At 34.6% G+C, this 19,293-nt stretch overlaps 1 protein-coding gene across 1 annotated transcript in view; it reads left to right on the top strand.

Moving 5' to 3' along the window:
• The window catches only part of ADAM10 (ADAM metallopeptidase domain 10), a 127,475-nt gene that overhangs the window by 25,536 nt on the left and 82,646 nt on the right, over positions 1-19,293 (top strand). Inside the window, exon 2 of the mRNA XM_077881256.1 lies at positions 9,060-9,210. Coding sequence (XP_077737382.1) covers positions 9,060-9,210 — 151 coding nt within the window. The remainder of the gene's footprint in view (positions 1-9,059; positions 9,211-19,293) is intronic.

The following is a 19,293-nucleotide window of genomic DNA, read 5'->3' as shown; positions in this document are numbered from 1 at the left end:
TTCTAGTTGTTTGCTCTTTTTGTCCCTAGTTTTCAGCCATTAGCCTATGATTTGCCTCTGTGTGGTTTTCTTTTATATTTAATTCCGTTTAAGGTTTGTTGAGTTTCTTGGTTCTGTAGATTTATAATTAAATCCCGTTTCCCTCCTCATGTTTGTTTTCTTGTATGTACCTTAATGTATGGAACATATTTATAATAGCTGTTTTAACCTGTTTGTATGCTAATTCCAGAATCTCTGTAATTTCTGTTTCTGAAGTCTGATTTTTCCTCCAGTTATGCAGAAAAATATATTTTCCTGATTTTTTTTTTACATGCATGATAATTTTTGATTGGATGTAGATCATTTGATTATTACTCTTTCACATGTTTGGTTTTGTCCTTTAGATCTTGTCTGACTATTTTGGTGTATGGTTAAACTACTTGGAGTCTGTTTAATCCTTTGGAAAATGTATAAAATTTGTTAGGGTAAGGTCCACAACAGCTTTAATGTATGGCTAATTTTACCCCGTGAATAAGGTGATGTTTTTCTGAGGGCTATACCCAATGCTCCATAGATTACAGGTCTTTCTTTCCTGCATGGTAGGAATATGAACACTTCTCAGCTGTTAATTGGCTTTGAAGATTGTTCTGCTGACTTTTTTGTGTGTGTGGTTAGTTTTTCTGGCCTGAGATAGTTTATTTTCCCCTATGTTCAGACTCGTACTCAGCAAAACCCTTAAGTGGACTGCTTTTTACGTCTCAGAGTGCCCTCTCTGTTCAGCTTTTTCTTGGCTGACCCACGAATTCTGAATGCCTGACCTCCCTGAATGTGGGTATCTGGCTCCTCAATTCCTGAGACCCTCAAGCTTTTTGGGTTCTTCCAGCCTGCACATTGGTCTGGAATCTACTTGTAGTTAGTGAATTGGGCTGGTTGTAGATTTCACCTCATTTGCTTATCTTATTATGTATTTTGTACAGTTTTCTAATTGCTTATGGTAGTTGTAGATTAAATTCAGTCCTTTTTTCTCCATTATAGCCAGAAGTGGAAACTGATGTAACAATTTACATCCTTTTTCTTATTGTCCTGCCTGGAATCCCTTCAATGAAAATTATGCATGTCAATTTACTCCTGAATACTTGAAAATATAACTTTAAAAGTTCAGAATATTCTATTATATAGCTACAATGCTATTGTATGAAGCTGTCGTATGAAGAAAATTAACAAGATCCTAATATTATCTAAAAGTGATTCCAGTTTGTCCAGGATTGTTTTCAAATGTTTTTTAATTTTCTTCTTAATTGGATTATTTTCTATTTTGCTTTTTTGTTTTGTTTTGCTTCTTTAGTTGTTTTTGCTCTAGCATATTTGGACAATGTTTATGGTTGTGTGGCTTTTCTCTGCCCTGTTGTTGTTTTTTTGCTGTGATATAATGTGGATAGTTTTTTCCCCCTTTTTTCTGAGCCAAAGTTTCAGGGGCTGACTATTTTGTGTTTTACTTTTGCCCAGTCATGGAGTCATGACCATATTCAACCTTTTTGAGAATTCCAGAGCTCTGTTCTCCTTTGAGTTTTAAAAATAAGTGAATTGTAGGACTTCCGAGCATTAGGGACAGCATCAGGAGTCCAATGTGTTATACTTTTCCACTTTCTCATTCGAATATTCTGTTTATTTCCTTGGCTACCTGTTTGAGAGATTATACAATTAGTTATGCCCAGTGTTGTATTAGTGCACTGACTCTCTTGAAAACAAGAAAAAACCCTCTGATTTTAGCCTTTTCTAACTTCAGTGGTTTAAATTACTGGCCCCCTCCACTCCCACCCCTGGCTGATTTCAGGCTACCAACATAATGTCAATGAATGCAGAATTGGAAAGAGCTCTTCTGCTCGTGAACCTGTATTAGCTTAGCTTAATCCAACACACACTGGCTATATCTTTTTCTTACTTGGTTTCAGTTCTTGAGGAATTTTTTATTGTTTTTTTAATATGTGAGGATGGACTGCTTTTTTAAGTTGTTTTCTTATGGATTCCCCCTTTGTTTTATCAAGTATTAGGGGATATAAATTACATAATCCAGTTTTAATACATTATCTTAACTTTAATGATTTTTTTTATGTTACTGAGATCCTTTCATAAATACTGATATTTAGGCATAATTAACATAGAAACATAAGTCTTATGTAGAAAATGATAATGACATGGACTTGATAACTACATGTTTCTGGGTAGCATTTTTAACTTTACCAGTTAAAATCTGTGAATCATGTTTTACCTCAATTATAAAGATTCAGAAGATCACTCAGATCCTTTGCCAGTGGAAAGTAAACATTATCTTTCCTTAGAAAATTCCTTTGTGTGGGGGACAGAGAAAACATGACTATTTAATAACTCTCCCAGTAGTGTTCCATCCATGCAAATAATTGAGCTTTTATCACATGTCACCAGAACAGCAGTATTTATTGTTTTAAGTTATCAGAAATGGCAGAACACTTAATCTGAACTGTGACTTAAAAAGTTGACTTTTTTGGTGCTGAAAAAGTAGTGGAAGCAGTAACTTTGCAAAGCCAAGTTCATGCTGTGGTTACTCAGTCCACTTAAGTACAATTCAGTAATCCAATGGAAATTCTAGATTGATTCTCAAAATAAAATAAACTACCCCAAAGTTCTTATACTACAACTTATTCATTTTTAATTTCTTTTTGATATTTTCTCTTGTGTGGAGTATATTTTAAACCCCAGTATAGACTAAAAATACTTTTAAAGAATATGGATAATGTATAGTATATTTGATTCCATTATTTAGTCTTGATTTTTAAAAGTTTCATACTAGCAGACTTTATCATCTCTTATACCCTGGCTTCACTCTATTGTCTTTGTTAGTTGCAAAGATAACTTTGTATTCTAGTTTTGGACTCCATTCTTGTCATCTCTCTTGAGAGCAGTGCATTCAAGAGTACAGTGAAGTGACTCAGTAATAGTTTAAATTAAATGATCTTTTAATGCTGGGATTTGTGCTAAGCAGTTTATCTGCATTTAAGATAGCCCTTGTCTCTTTTATAAATAAGAGCCCTGAAATTTTAAAAAAGTTAAATAATTACCCAGCTCATCTAGTTAGTCATGGCTAGGAAGTATCAAAATGAAAACCCAGTTCTGTGTTTATTCCTCAATTTATGGCCTTAATTTGTATATGTAGGTCTCAAAGGCAAGTGTGGGAGGAGGAAGAGATGGAGATGATGATGATGATGATGATGAATAATTTACTAAGCCTTTATGGTATTGTAGGCACTTTGCTAATAACTACACATGGCTTAAATCATAATCCAAACAGCCTTAAGAGAGAGATATTCTGCTTCTCTCCAGTTTTAAAGATGGGGCCCTGAAGCTGAGTTTTCCATTTGGTCAGGGAAAAAAACTAATAAATGAAGGTAATGGGATTTAAACCAGATAATTTTTTATTCTGGTAAAAAAAAAATGCTTACCATAAAATGTATAACCTTAACTATTTCTAAATGTACAGTTCAGTAGTGTTGAATATATCTATCTTGTGCAGTTTTCAGAACTTAAAACAGATGATTTGATGTAAGAATTTGTGTCCTTAACTGTACAATGATTTGTATATACAGAAAATTTAGTGATGGACACTTAGGCTTCATGCAATACATTAGACAAACCATTATAGTTTCTTTTCTTTTCTTTTTTTGTTTTTAATTGAAAGAGAGAAAGAGCATGTGCCTGGGAGCATGAGAGGGGGTAAGAGGCAGAGGAAGAAGCAGACTCCCTGCTGAGCAGGCAGCCCAATGTGGGGCTTGATCCAAGACCTTGAGATCATGACCCAAGCCAAAGGCAGACACCCAACTGACTGAACCACCCAGGCGCCGCCCCTATGGTTTCTTTAAAAAAAAAAAAAAAAAAAGGTGTTTTGTTTTATAAAAGAGGACAGTTTTCTTTCTTTCTTTCTTTCTTTCTTTCTTTCTTTCTTTCTTTCTTTCTTTCTTTCTTTCTTTTTTTTTTTTAAAGATTTTATTTATTTATTCATGAGAGACACACAGAGAAAGGCAGAGACACAAGCAGAGGGAGAAGCAGGCTCCATGCAGGGAGCCTGATGGGACTCGATCCCAGGTCTCCAGGATCACCCTCTGGGCTGAAGGCAACGCTAAACTGCTGAGCCACTGGGACTGCCCAGGACAGTTTTCTTTAGGAAGAAATTTTGATTTCTGAGGTAATCACTAGTTTTGACTTCTTCTCACGGTGAAGATGGAGAAACCAGGACCAGATTTTCCCCCTTGTTTGAAAAAAAAACAAAAACAAAACAAAACTAAGGAAACTAGGAAAAAACAGAGAAACCACAGTTTTTAAGACACTAGTCACCAGGTGGTAAAGGACAGTGATCCCTGAGAGGGAGAAACAAATGAGGCAAGACCTATGATTGCTTCAGCTTTCTATCTTGAGAAAATTCCTGTCTACAATGATGATATGGGAGGGAATCTAGATATAGGCCAACTAACTCTCTAGGTTGAGAACATGAAACTGAGAGTTAAGGGGAACTAAAGCAACTAGAGTTCACAGACAGAATATCAGAATGAAGAGTGCTGCATAGAGACAGAATCTCTGGCATCTGTAAAGGATTCCCCTACTGTTTGACAGTTGATCAGTGCATACATGTGAAGAATCTATCTGAGGCCAGAGAAAGAAACAGTGCCCCATGTTCACAGAGAGCAAAAAATAGTGCCTGTTCTCACTGGCTAGACTGAAAAAAATTCATAATTTGTGGAGCAGTGGGGTAGACTAGTCAGATAGGTCTTGTTTCAGTAGTGAGGAATAATTAGCCCTACACCGAGTATTGCTCCAGATCTGCCTAACAAATCATAAATGCAAGACCCAGAAAGATCAAACTATTTCCAAATAACCATACTTTCTCCTGTAACAAAGCCCAAGAATATCTATAAAAATACAAAAAAGCTTAGCACCCAACAAAGTGAAATTTGTCATGTTTGGCATCCATTTGGTGAAAGATTATATTATAGCATGCATTGAAGCAGGAAAACAGCAATCCATAATGAGAGGAATAAGCAATTAATTGGAATCAACCTAGAAGTGACACAAGTTGTAGAATTAACAGACAAGAACATTATTAGTATTATAATCATATTTCATATATTTAAAAAGTTAAGTATAGACGTAGAAAATATAAAACACAAATCTAACTTGTAGAGATGAAAACTATACTGTTTTCAGTGGAAAATACAGTAGATGGCATTAACAACAGATTAGATATTGCAGAATATTAGTGAACTAGGAGATACAGCAGTAGAAGCAAAATGAAAAGAGAAAAAAGAATTTTTAAAAAAGATTATTTACTTATATGAGAAAGAAAGAGCATGAGCAGGGGGAGGAGCAGAGGGAGCAGCAGACTCCCTGCTGTGCAGGGAGCCAGATGCATGGCTTGATCCCAGGACCTTGAGATCATGACCTGAGTGGAAGGCAGATGCTTAACTGACTGAGCCACCCAGCTGCTCCAAGAAAAAAGGATTTTCAGTGACTGTGAAAAACCACTAGTTGACTGTGGGAAAAGTTTGAGTGACCTGGTATAATTTGAGTCCTTCTGGGGAAAGGTGGAGAGAGCTTAAAAAAAAAAAAAAAAAAAATTGAAGAAATAGTGGTTGAAAAACTGTCCACCCACAGATCCAAGAAGTTCACTGAAATAAAGCTCAAGAAATATGAAGAAGCACTTTGAAATCAAATTGCTCAAAGCCAGTGATAAAGAGGAAAATCTTAAAAGCAAACCAGGGAGGGAAAAGATACATTATATTCAGAGGAGCACAGATAAGGGTGACAGATTTCTTTTCAGAAGGAATACAAGTGAAAAGATGGTGGAGCAACATTTTAAACGTATTTAAAGAAAAAAATACAAACCTGACAGCCTGGAATGCCCAGTGAAAGTATCTTTCAAAAATGAAGACAAAATAAAGACTTTCAGACATACAAAAGCTGGAAGGGTTTTTTTTTTTTTTTTTTACCAGTAGAAGAAATGTTAGAGGAAGTCATCTAGAAAGAAAATGATACCAAATGGAAATATGGATTCATACAAAGAAATAAAGAACCCTGGAAATGTTAATTAGGGAAGATTTTTTTCTTGTTGTTTAAACATCGTTAAAAGATAATTCTGTTTTAGCCAAAACAGTAACAATATATTGTGAGGTTTAAAGGATATGTATAAGTGAAATATATAATGTCTATAACCTAAAGTCCAGCAGGAGAGGAATGGAAGTATGTTAATGTTAGCTTCTTATACCTGAAGTATTGTTTAACAGTTGAAGGTAGGCTGGGATAAGTTAGCGCCGCCTTCAGCCTAGGGTTTGATCCTGGAGACCCGGGATCGAATCCCACGTTGTGCTCCCGGTGCATGGAGCCTGCTTCTCCCTCTGCCTGTGTCTCTGCCTCTCTCTCTCTGTGACTATCATAAAAAAAAAAAAAAAAAAAAAAAAAAAAAAAAAAAAAAAAAAAAAAAAAAAAAAAAAAAAAAAAAAAAAAAAAAAAAAAAAAAAAGATAAGTCCAGGGGTGCCTAGGTGGCTCATTTAAGCATTTGCCTTTGGCTCAGGTCATGATCTCCGGGGTCCTGGGATCGAGCCCTGCTGAGAAGGGAGTCTGCTTCTCCCTCTCCCTCTGCCCTTCCCCCTGCTCATTCTCTCTCAAATAAATAAAATCTTTAAAAAAAAATTAATCCAAAACAAGGAAAAGGGAACAATCCAAATTAATCCAAAGTACAGATGAGTCAAATAGAAATAAATAGCATTGATAGACTTAAACCTAACCATATTAGTAACTACTTTAAATGTAAATGATCTAAATATCCCAATTAAAAGGCAGAGATTATCAGAGTGGATGAAATGCAAGACTGGAGGAGTGCCTGGCTGTCTCATTTGGTAGAACATTTGACTCTTGCTCTCAGGTGAGTTTGACCCCCATGTTGGGTGTAGAGATTACTTAAAAAAAAAAAAAAAAAAAAAAAAGACCCAGTTACATCCTGCCTAGGACAAGCCAAGTATCAAGACACAAATGGGTTAAAAGAATGGGAAAAGACACACTATGCTAGCTCCCCAAATAGAGGGTAATGGCCATATTAATATCAAAATAGATTTTAGGATATAGAATATTACAAAGAATAAAGAATATCATTTGATAATGATAAAGGATGAATTAACCCAAAAGGCATGATAGTCATTAACATCTTTGTGTGTAATAACAGCTTCAAAAATTACTGAAGCAAAGAACTGCAAGGAGAAATAGAAAAAATCACAGATTTTACTAGCCCTCTTTCAATAATAGAACAGGTAGATAGAAAATCAGTAAGGATATAAAGACTTAAACAACCCCAGCAACCACCTTGACCTAGTTGACACTGTTTTTCTAATGAACATTTGAGATTTATTTATTTATTTATTTATTTATTTATTTATTTATTTTAGATTTAGTTTATTTGAGAGAGAGAGAACATGAGAGTATGATCAGGGGAAGGGGAGAAGTAGGTTCCTGTGCTGAACAGGGAGCCTAATGCAGGGCTCAATCCCAGGACCCCAGGATCATGACCTGAGCTGAAGGCAGACCCTTAACCAACTGAGCCACCCAGATGTACTGACCTCGTTGTCATTTATAGAATACGCAGTAAGAGCAGAGTTGACGTTTCTAGAACATTCACTCTTAATAGCAGAATACACATTCTTTTCAATTGCCCATGAAATATTTGCAAAGCTAGATCATATTCTATTATAAAATAATTGTTTCTGAGTTTAAAAAAGCAACGTTTCTGGCTATAGTGGGATTAAATTAGAATTCAGTAACAGAGGTAATTGAAAAATCCTTGGTATTTGGAAAGTAGCAGACTTCTAAAAGGACATGGATCAAAAAGGATATCAGAAAATATGTTGAATAGAACAAAAATGGTAACATAGCAAAATCTGTGGGATGCTGCTAATGCTGTATTAAGGAGACATTTATAGCACTAAACATTTGAATTAGAGAAGAAACAAAGTCTTAAATCAGTGGCATTACCTTATGAAACAAACAAAGTCAAAAAAGAAAATAATGAGTTCAAAGTGAAAATTAACAAATAGAAAAAATAATAAGGGAAAAATAAAACAAAAGTTTTTTTTTTTTTTTTTTTAGAAGATCAATAAAATCAGTAAATCTCTAGCCACCCTGATCAAGAATGAAAGAGACAAATTATAGATTACCAATATCAGGAATGAATCTATATTCAAAAGATATAAGAAAATATAATAAGGGCGTATTGTGAATAACTTTACCTCTATAACAATTTAGGTGAAATGGGAAATTCTTACCAAACCTCATTCAAGAAGTAGATAACCTGCTTAGCACTTTATCTGAAATTGTAGCTAAATCTCATTTCAAAAAGAGAACTCTTGGCCAGGATGGCTTTACTGGTGAATTCTACCAAACATTTAAGGAGGAACTAATACCAATCTATATAAGTGTTTCCAGAAAATTGAAAAAAAGGTATTCTTTTCCAACTTCTCTTTTACTCTAATATCAAATCTTGGCAAAGGTAGTACAAATAAGGAAACCTACAGACCAACTTCCCTTGTGACTGTAAAAGATGATACAACGTGACCAAGTGGGGTTTATTTCAGTAATGCATAGTTGGTTTAATGTTAGAAAATCAGTCAATTTAATTCATCATATTAAACTAAAAGGAAAAATGTATATAATTAACTCACTGGGTGTGGAAAGATAAGGTGACAAAAGGCAGCATCTGTTCCTGGTAGTTTTTTTTTTGTTTTTTTTTTAAAGTCCTGGTAGTTTTTATCAACAAAGTATTCATGAAAAATTTAATCTGATAAAAGACATCAAATATAAACCTGTGGTTAAAATTTCAAACTTTTATGTGTGGTTGAAATTCCCTTTATGGTAAGTTAAAAAAAAAAAAACTGTATGTAAACTAAAATACATTAGTGAGACAATTGTTTTCATATATATTTATAGATATTTGAATAATCATGGAATCATATTAGAACTGGAGTGGAAAGTCAGGATGATACTAATTCAAACTGTTTATTTTTTATAGGTCAGTATGGAAATCCTTTAAATAAATACATTAGACATTATGAAGGATTATCTTATGATGTGGATTCATTACACCAAAAACACCAGCGTGCCAAAAGAGCAGTTTCACATGAGGACCAGTTTTTGCGTCTAAATTTTCATGCTCATGGAAGGTGAGTAAATTTATTGATGTGTCTGAAGTTTTCCTATATTTAATCTCAGTTAAAAAGAAGAAATTTTATACCATTAATTTTCCTTCTCTAATGGAAAAGCCCCCATTTGGAAATTCAGCCTGCACTAGAATTTGGTATATATGCAAAAAAAAAAAAAGGTTTTCTTTTAAAATGCATTATCCTTTTTATATTAAGGAAACAGTCAACCTTAAGTCTTTTTAAATTTATGAATAGAGCCCTCTTTGTATTAGAGGATATATCTTTTTCTTTTTTTAAAGATTTATTTATATTAGTGAGAGAAAACAGGGAGAGGGAGATAGAATCTCAAGCAGACTCTGCATTGAGCATGGAGTGGGACTCAGGGCTTGATATTATGATCCTGAGATCACGACTTGAGCTGAAACCAAGAGTTGGATGCTCAACTGATGGTGCCACTCAGGTGCCCCTAAAGAAGATTCTTTGTTCATAATTTCATGTGTTTTATGGGTTGATATATTTGTCTAATGGGGCCAACAGTGAAGGTAGCTGGTTTTATGTCATTAAGACATTTAATTTCTCATTAACCTAGTTTTTTGTTTTTTAAATTTTATTTATTTAGTTTTATTTTTTATTTTTTATTTTTTTTAAATTTTTATTTATTTATGATAGTCACGCAGAGAGAGAGAGAGAGAGAGAGAGAGAGAGGGGCAGAGACACAGGCAGAGGGAGAAGCAGGCTCCATGTACCGGGAGCCTGACGTGGGATTCGATCCCGGGTCTCCAGGATCGCGCCCTGGGCCAAAGGCAGGCGCCAAACTGCTGCGCCACCCAGGGATCCCCTATTTATTTAGTTTTAGAGCAAAAGCACAGGATTTGTGTGGGGGGTGGGGGGGGAATTGGTGGTGGTGAGGGGGAGAGGCAGAGACTGAATCTTTTTTTTTTATTTTTAAAGATTTTATTTATTTATTCATGAGAGTCACAGAGAGAGAGAGAGAGAGAGAGAGGCAGAGACACAGGCAGAAAGAGAAGCAGGCTCCATGCAGGGAGCCCGATGCGGGACTCGATCCCGGGTCTCCAGGATCACACCCTAGGCTGAAGGCGGCGCTAAACCGCTGAGCCACCGGGGCTGCCCCAGAGACTGAATCTTAAGCAGGCTCCATGCCCAGTGTGAAGCCCAAAATTAGGCTTGATCTCAGGACTGAAATCATGACTTGAGCTGAAATCAAGTGTTGGATGCTTAACTGATTGAGCCACCCAGGTGCCCCTAACTCAGTTTTACCAACTCTAAAATGATAGTTTGTGGACAGATTACCTACTATACTAATTATTTCTCAGACAGAATTGTTAAGGGATAAAGAACAGGGAGCCAAGAGAGAAGGGTAAAAATCACATCTATTTAGTGCTTTATATGCATTTTCTTATTGAATCCTCTCAAAACCCAAATAAGATAAATACTATTTTATATCTAAGGAAACTAAGGCTCTCAGAAAAGTTAGATAATTTCTTTAAAGTTACACAGCATAAATTTGAGCCAGATCTGGCTGACTTTAAACCCCATATTTTTTTTCTTTCTGTGGGTTAGAGGTACTTACATACAAAATCTTGGAGTATTCTTTGTTAGACTCTGCCTTACTTGTGTAATTAGTAAATCTATTCCTTTTGTGCCTTTTCTACTGCTGTAGTCCTGATTTATTGTTCAGTTCCGAATAGATTTCTCAGCTTCTACTCCATTTAACATTAAAGCTATCCTATGGACTTCTACAAGATGACTCTTCCCTTAAATGCTTCCTTTTTCATGTCATCTTATTGCTCTAAAGTCTTCAATTAATGACTATAAGCCAGATTTCTTAAGTTGGCTTTCAGGATTCTCTCAAAATTAATTTGTTTATTGTTCTAAACTTTATTCTGTTTCCCAACATTAAGTGTCTTTTTCATCCAGAATGATCTGATTGCTGAGTATACTATGAACAGTTTGTTTTCTGGGTCATTTATTTTAAATCTTGGTTCAAGTTCTGCGTCTTTAAAGATTTACTTATACCTTCCTGGGAACCTTTGAATTGGTCAGATGTACCATTGGCATTTGATTTGTTCTTTCTTCCTTTTCATGTGTGTGTTTCTTGTTTATTTTTCTATAACTTTTTTTTTTGTTCATCACAAGAAAGCATCATGGTTACTATTTAGTAATGTTTATTATTTATATTTATGCTTAAGTACAGATGTACAGATGCTTAAGGAAGATATTAATGGGGCACCTGGGTGGCTCAGTGGTTGAGTGTCTGCCTTTGGCACAGGGAGTGATTCTGGGGTCCAGGATTGAGTCCCACATCTGGCTCCCCTCAGGAAGCCTGCTTCTTCAGAACTCTCCCTATGTCTCTGCCTCTCTATGTCTCTGAAGAATGAATAAAATCTTAAAAAAAAGATATTAATAGATGAAAAATCAGATTATAAGAAATGCTATGGGGTAGCCTGGGTAGCTCAGCAGTTTAGTGCCACCTTCAGCCTGGGGTGTGATCCTGGAGACCCGGGATCGAGTCCCGTGTCGGGCTCCCTGCATGGAGCCTGCTTCTCCTTCTGCCTGTGTCTCTGCCTCTCTCTCTCTGTGTCTCTCATGAGTAGATAGATAAGACCTTTAAAAAAAAAAAAAAAAGAAATGCTATGAAACTTAGAGTACTTCATGCATGGAAATAAATATTATTTAAATTATTTTCAAAAAAAATTATTTTCCATATTAAAAAGTAATGAGCATTGTAGAAAAAAAAGTACTTTTAAGTTATAAAATCTCTTACTTTGATTCGAAAGAGGTAAAAAGATTCATTTTAGGGTCTGTTTTTCTATATAAAAATTTTAGTGGCAGCAATTCATGTAAATTTTTCTGACCCTCAACTCAGATATTTTTAAATTACCCATTCTTTATTAGTACCATGAAATAATAAGCAATCATTAAACCTTCCTAAGTTTTTAGTGACCACCTCAAAATAAATTTAATACTGTATTCCAAATACAGCGTAAATACCAAAAGGAAAGGTTGAGATTCTAGCTGCCTTTGGTTTGGATACCACATTTCTATTGTATTATTAGATTTTTATTTGATCTATCACATAATTCATATTGAGCTTGTGGCAAAACTTAAGTTCCCAGCCCCTCTCCCCCTTTGGTGTGTTTATATGTGTGAGTGAGAGTGAGCATGTGAGTGCATGCTGTTGTTTATTCAACCAAAAAACTTATTTATTGACTGCTAGTTAATGGTTATCTAGTTTAGGCTATGGGTGGTAGAAACATAAACATAGATCTTATAGGGACAGCAAAATATGCATTATTCATTTTATAAGAGGAAAATGTGGTATGGTGCTTTATAGATAAAATGCTATAGATAATCAGATGAGGGAGAGCTTTCTTTTTACTTCTCTCAACAAGGGACCTGGAGCCAGGAGAGCTCATGTTGTGTGTAAGTGGTCATCTTAGGTACTTTTAACAGAAATCTGTTTAATCAATTATTCATACATATATATATTTATATAAATATACATATATATTATTGTCTCAGTGATTATACTTGTATATTCATGCTGTCTCAGAATTTGTGCCCTAAAATGTGGTCATTTTAATTGTGTTGTAACATATGTTAGTTAAAAAATGTAATGATCTGATAGTTTTATTTCTGTTTCCTTGTAAAGGTCTACAAAATTACCTGGGTGGTATAGTTAACAGATTTCCTACCAAGTCTCTCCTTATACAGAATGTTAGTTTTAGTACTCTACAACGCCTCTTAAACAGGATTTGTATTGATATACAAATTATGGGTTATTGAGTTAAAAACAATTTGTAATACAAACAAGAAGAAAAGTGATTATGGTAAAACAGCAATGTGTTGATTGGAAGACCAGGCTTTATTGTGAATATGGTTTTGGGTTGACTTTGGGCTACAGTTAGCTGTAAAATGTGTGCTGCCCATGTGCGTTATGGCTAGACTTGTTATCTAGTTTTCATCTTTTAAAAAATAATCAAGTAGAGTTTGTTTCTCCTGATTATATGGTAAAGCTTAACCCCTTAGAATCAGATTGCTATATTTTAATAAATTATAGAATATAATAAATACTGTGCAGTTAATTTAGAAAAGAGGAAAATACTTGAAAAGGTTTCTGCTTAAACATTTATGACTTGGATTTCTGAATACTACTAGTACAGTCTCTGAGGTTTTTTTGTATTTTTTTTTTAAGATTTTATTTATTCATTCACTCATGATAGACACAGAGAGAGAGAGAGAGGCAGAGACAGAGACAGAGACAGAGACAGAGGCAGAAGGAGAAGCAGGCTCCATGCAGGGAGTCCAATGTGGGACTCGATCCCAGGACTCCAGGATCACTCCCTGCCGGCCAAAGAAAGGCAGGCGCTAAACTGCTGAGCCACCCAGGGATCCCTGTGTGTGTATTAAAGTCATTCTTTGTGCTGTTTGTTTTATGCTTAAGTTATATGAGCAAATTTCTTTCAAACTGGCTTCTAAGTTTTATAAATAAGGAAGGGTGTATCACATCCCAAGTTCACAGATACTAATGTTAAATGAAGAAATGTTGAGATTCTTTAAGCCCAAAGTCCACTCTTAAGAATTCCACAAAAAACCACTGCTCTTGAAATAGAATTTAAAGTTGTTTGGAAATAAAAATCATGTGAGGCAGTGCTACAGGAAAGATTGTTAAGGAAATATAAGTATCTTGAAGCAAACTTCAGTAATATTCATTGGGATATTAAAATATTTTGATAATAAATGGCTAGGGTGAAAGGTACCTCTTAGCTTCACTGAGAAATTAGGAATTAGTTTTCTTGATTTCAGAAATTGCTTTACTTGGATAAGTTCTGATAAATGGGATGCTTGAGCGATATATACTCAGAGCATTGCTTCCTCCTCTAAGCTCACTTAGCAATATGTGTATCAATTATAGCATTTATTACATTTTATTTTGGCTTTGTTTACATGCATATGTACTTTGTTTCCTGGTAACTTGAAAGGCAAAGTCTTAAGCTGTATTCACCTTTTTCATATAAATGGTGGTCATTTAAGTTATTTGAGTAAATGAATGAATGAAGCATTGTGAAGGGAGCGCACAACATTTATAAGCATAAGTATGCTTATAGGGGAAGGTATGTGACTAATACTTTTGTTTAGGTCTGGCCCTTCCAGGGAGTTTAATTAGAAAAAGTAAAGTATCAGTTGCTTATGGCATTATGTAACTTGATGGATAATAAAATACACTAAAATATTAAGAAACAGATTTTTTTCTTAAATATTGTGCAGTCTGGAATATCTCACCCTTTTGAGCAGTTGTTCCTAATCAGTAAGTAGCAGGCAGATTTATTGTATTGTGGGGTACAGGGTTTTTAAAATACTTGTGGAAAATTTGTTCTTTATCAGTCCTCATGTTCATGCGAAAGTGTTTGATGTGTCAGCGGCTGTCTGTTGTTATTCCCTTCCTTTATTCTTTGATAATATGAAATGACATGTGGTATCCTACCATCCCTGGCCTCATGGTCTTGTGTTTTAGGCTTTATGTTACCAGTTCACTACAGTTTCATTAGGAATTTTGCTAATGTGATTTTCATAAAATGTAAATTTTATATTGTTTAAGTCTGGGTTTTATCTAATATGTTGAAATATTTTATAGTCCTATATTGATATAGATGAACATTGAGAATAAATAAGTATCTCTTGGACTTACCCAAGAATGCCAAGATTGTTTAGTAGTGATTTTTAGTATAGTTCACAGTGAGATTCTAAAGTTGTATATACATCTTTTTAATTTATGCCTTTTGTTTCAACTATCATTGAAGAGAAGCACAACTTCAATAAATTTTCTGAAATACTTCTTCATAGTGGTATTTTAAAAAAAATAAGTAGAAGGAATATCTGAGAACTCTGATATAATAAAGTTGATCTTTTTCTAGGAAGTATGCATATACTGTTATATTGAATCATGTTTCTTCGTGTTGTGTATATACATATTTTTGAACCTTTTCCTTCTTGTTTTCCAAATTATGGACTGTCATCTTTATTTTCTGGTCTTCTCATCACTTTGCTAACTTTATAGTCTTTCATAGATTTGATGGTTCACGTCTACCAACTTTGCATTTGAGTGGAAAGCCACTTTCTTTACCTAGAAACTTGTGATTTTATAGGGAGGATAATAAATGTATTGAAACAGTCATAAACTAGCTAGAGAAAGAGAATTACCACAGGTAATTAAGTGACAGAATAGAGTTCTCTACTAATTTCACATGTGTGATTTAGAGATTTCTTTTTTTTTTTTTTTTTTTAAGATTTATTTATTTATTTATTCATGATAGAGAGAAAGAGGCAGAGACACAGGAGGAAGGAGAAGCAGGCTCCATGCCGGAGCCCGATGTGGGACTCGATCCTGGGACTCCAGGATAGCGCCCTGGGCCAAAGGCAGGCGCTAAACCGCTGAGCTGCCCAGGGATCCCCAATGATTTAGAGATTTCTTATGAGCCTTAGTTTCCTCAGTAAAACCTTGAATTTTGGACATGATAATTTTTAGGCCCTTTCCTGCTTTAAAATTCTATAAAATGTATTAGTAACACTCCAGTAACTAAATTTTAAATAGTCAAAACATTATATAGTCAATATTAAACTACTTTTTCTGCTTCTGTATATAATTATTTGGGTACATAATAAATAAAAAATTGTTTCTATCAACATGTGATTTGTACATAGTATAGAAAGATACCGGATTTTTTTCTTAAGTGCTATATAATGTTTTGGAGAACTTACATGTTTCTTTCTTCTGATTTGACAAGATAATTTTTCCTGTAGCCTTATTAATAGTATGTATCTTTTAAAAACAAATGGTCAGACATTTGATTTGACATTTTCTTTCGCAGTTTGGAATTTAAGTTCTCCCTACTGCTCAAATATGAGGGTATCAAGACTGTGGCCCAAGGAATCTGTAAAAGACATAAATATTCCCTTTGTTGGATCCTGACTGGATTTGGGTTAGTCTGGAAATATCTTGGGTTAAATGAGTGAGGTTGTAGAAAGCTAGGACGCTTTTAACTCTGTAGACAAACCAGCACACTTTGAGGAGCAGAGATAAGAATCCAAGGAGAACAAAGAGATGTCAGCTCATAAAGAAGAACAAGAGAATAAATTTGAATTTTGTAAAAATGTTATTAATGTATGAGTAAGAACAGAATTTTGAAAAATGCTGACTTGGCACTGAAATCCTTTCCAGCAAAATTTGAGCAGGTTTGAGCAAAACTTTATAAAGGAAAGGGTGTTTATTTAGTGCCTACTTTATGTCAGTACAGTGTTCTTTAGCATATATTATTAAACTATATTTCACACTGCTTTTTGTTTCAGCCATGGATTTTCTAGGAGGTAATATTCTTTATTCTTGCCTGTTTTCTCTTTACACAGAAATTAAAAGCCTGACTTTTTTTTTTAAAGCCTAGCAAATATGTTTTTTAAAAAAAATCTGAAGGGACACTGGCTATTTGAATTACTTCTTGAATCATAAAAACAAGAGCTGAGTTGTGTTCATGTTAATTTTGTATTTAGGAAGCTAAATTGAGAGTTGATGATTGCTCAGAGTTTAGCTTCTTAGATATGATTTCAATCTGAAATACCATTTTGATTTTACATGTTTTTAAGCACTAAACTAGGCTTTATGTGGTAGAGCTAGAATGAGTGTAAAAAAAAACAAAAACAAAAAAAGCAACCCCCAAAACCTGAGCTTCCTCCTCATTTGAAAAGGGAATGAAAGTAAGACATAAAAGTACTTTTCTGGGAGGGAATGTGGTAGGGCATGTGACTCTTAATCTCAGGGTTATGAGTTCAAGCCCCAGCCTGGGCATTGGGGCCTACTTAAAATAAAAATGAAATGAAAAAAATTCAAACTTATTCTATTTTTAACTCTTTTGATACCTCATCACCTCTAAACATTCATCAAAAACAAGCTTTTGTTGTCAGAGTTTCTAGAGTTGATGATCTAAACAGTAAATGTCAGAAATTATGTATATTTTAGTAGTAGAAAAGCCCATCAATCATTTCCTCAATTGGAAATTGTATTTCATATTAAAATATTGCATGTGTGGTTGGGTCGTTTAGGAGATAAGTACTCCAGCTTAGATTTAATTTGGATTCATAGCCATCCTTGGTTTTTTGTTTTTTTTTTCCTCTGTTCTACAAGTGATTTTAAGTCCCATGTAAGTTGTGATGTTTCTTAAAAGTATAGCAAGGATTTTACATAACTTAAGGTTATTTAAATGCTTATCCTATCTCATGATACTTGAAAATTCTTTATATAACTACTAAATGAGTATGTTTAGTTTATTGATTTTATGCTTGTTTGGATTGTTTTATTAAGCATCAGTGAAGTCTTGTATAGTTGTATGCTACTTTAAAACTGGTGACTGTGTTTAAAAATTCTTTGGTAATCATATAATTTCTTTTTGAAAAGCTTCTAAACACTGAGATGCCTCACTTGGTTGTATCATACCCTCTTTTCTAACTTCTTTAAAGACTTTGCTGCTTTGGGTTGCCAATTTTGAGAGGGAGGTTGACGAATATTTTTAATACTTGTACATAGGGATAAAATCAAGCTGTTCATCTGTGTATGTCTTGAAATCTTAAATTATAACCACTTCAAACTAGTTCTAAAACAGTCTACTGGGAGAATAATGCTGAATCAACAAATCAAATATAAACCAGAAATTTAGCATATCTAGAATCTTAGATATGTTGGCATGGGACAAATAGTTGTGTAATGTAGCAGTATTTTTTCTTTTTAACCCTAAACCACTGAATTCAGTTGAATGGAATTTTGATTTCTGGATTGAATGAACAAATACACTGCATTTCTTTTGTTTGAGCTTATTTGAGCTACAAGAGATGTTTCTGTAGTTTTAATATGCAGTAATTACCAAGTCCACTTACATATTTTAAGCACCTAATGTATTTCAGGCACTTTAGTAGTCACTAGAAATAGAGTTACTGAACAAGACAAAGTCCTTGTTAGTGAGGAGTTTATGGATTCATGAGACAAGCAGGTATTAGATTAGGAGTAATAGCTGTGGCAAATATCAAGAAAGGAATATTCAGAAGATTGCTATGGGAGCTTTGGGGGATGCCATCTTGTCTGGAGGTCAGGGAAGGCCACTCTTAGGAGATGACATTTAAACTGATCCTGAAAGGATGACAGAAGAGAGGAGTTGGTTAGCCAAAGAAGGGGAAGAAATGTGTTCTAGACAGAGGAAGCAGCATGTGCAAAGATATTTAGGTGAGATGTGGCATGTTTATTGGAGTTGAGGAAATTTTGGTATATGAGTAGTGCTTAAAATGTGAGGGAGAATGGTTCCAAATGAGGCTGTAGATGTAAGAAAGAGCCAGATCTTTGAGAGTTTATGTAAGTCATGGTAACAATTTTTTACTTAGCCTTGAAAGGTTTTTAATAAGTAACTGTATAATGTTTAAAAGTTCAGTCTAGCTGCAAATGAATAGTTTGGAGAGAATTAAATGCATGAGGCTGTTTAGGAGACTGTTGCACTAGTCCTTATGGGAAGTAGTAGCCTGGATTAAGTTGGTATTAAAGGTGATGAAGGAGAGTGAATAGATTTAAGAGATTTTTTTTTTTTTTAAGATTTTATTTATTTGAGAGAGAGCAAGCATGAGAGAGGGTAGGATCAGAAGGAGAAACAGACTCCCTGCCCAGCAGGGAGCCCATTGTGGGGCTCTATCCCAGGACTTCAGGATTATGACCCCAAGGCAGACACCCAGCTGACTGAGCCACCCAGGCACCCTGATTTAAGAGATATTTTAAAGATAGAATTTATTGGACTTGGTTGATTACGTAGTGAGGTATAAAAAGAGTCAAAAGAGGGCTATTTTCTGGTTTGAGCAGCTGAGTAGCTACTGGGTCTACTTATTGAGATAGGGAATATTGGAACAGGTGTAAATTTGAGGAGGAATCAAACTTTAGTTTTGGACATGGTCTGTGAAATTCTCGATGAAGGCCTAGGAGAGAACTCTGCTAAATGCCAACAATTTAAAGTTAGGTAGAGGAGGGGGATGCAAAGCCTGAAGAGTTTTAAGAAAAGT

Source organism: Canis aureus, chromosome 32 (assembly GCF_053574225.1).
Source record: "Canis aureus isolate CA01 chromosome 32, VMU_Caureus_v.1.0, whole genome shotgun sequence".
Lineage (NCBI taxonomy): Eukaryota > Metazoa > Chordata > Mammalia > Carnivora > Canidae > Canis > Canis aureus.
This window is presented reverse-complemented; position numbering and strand designations above follow the sequence as displayed.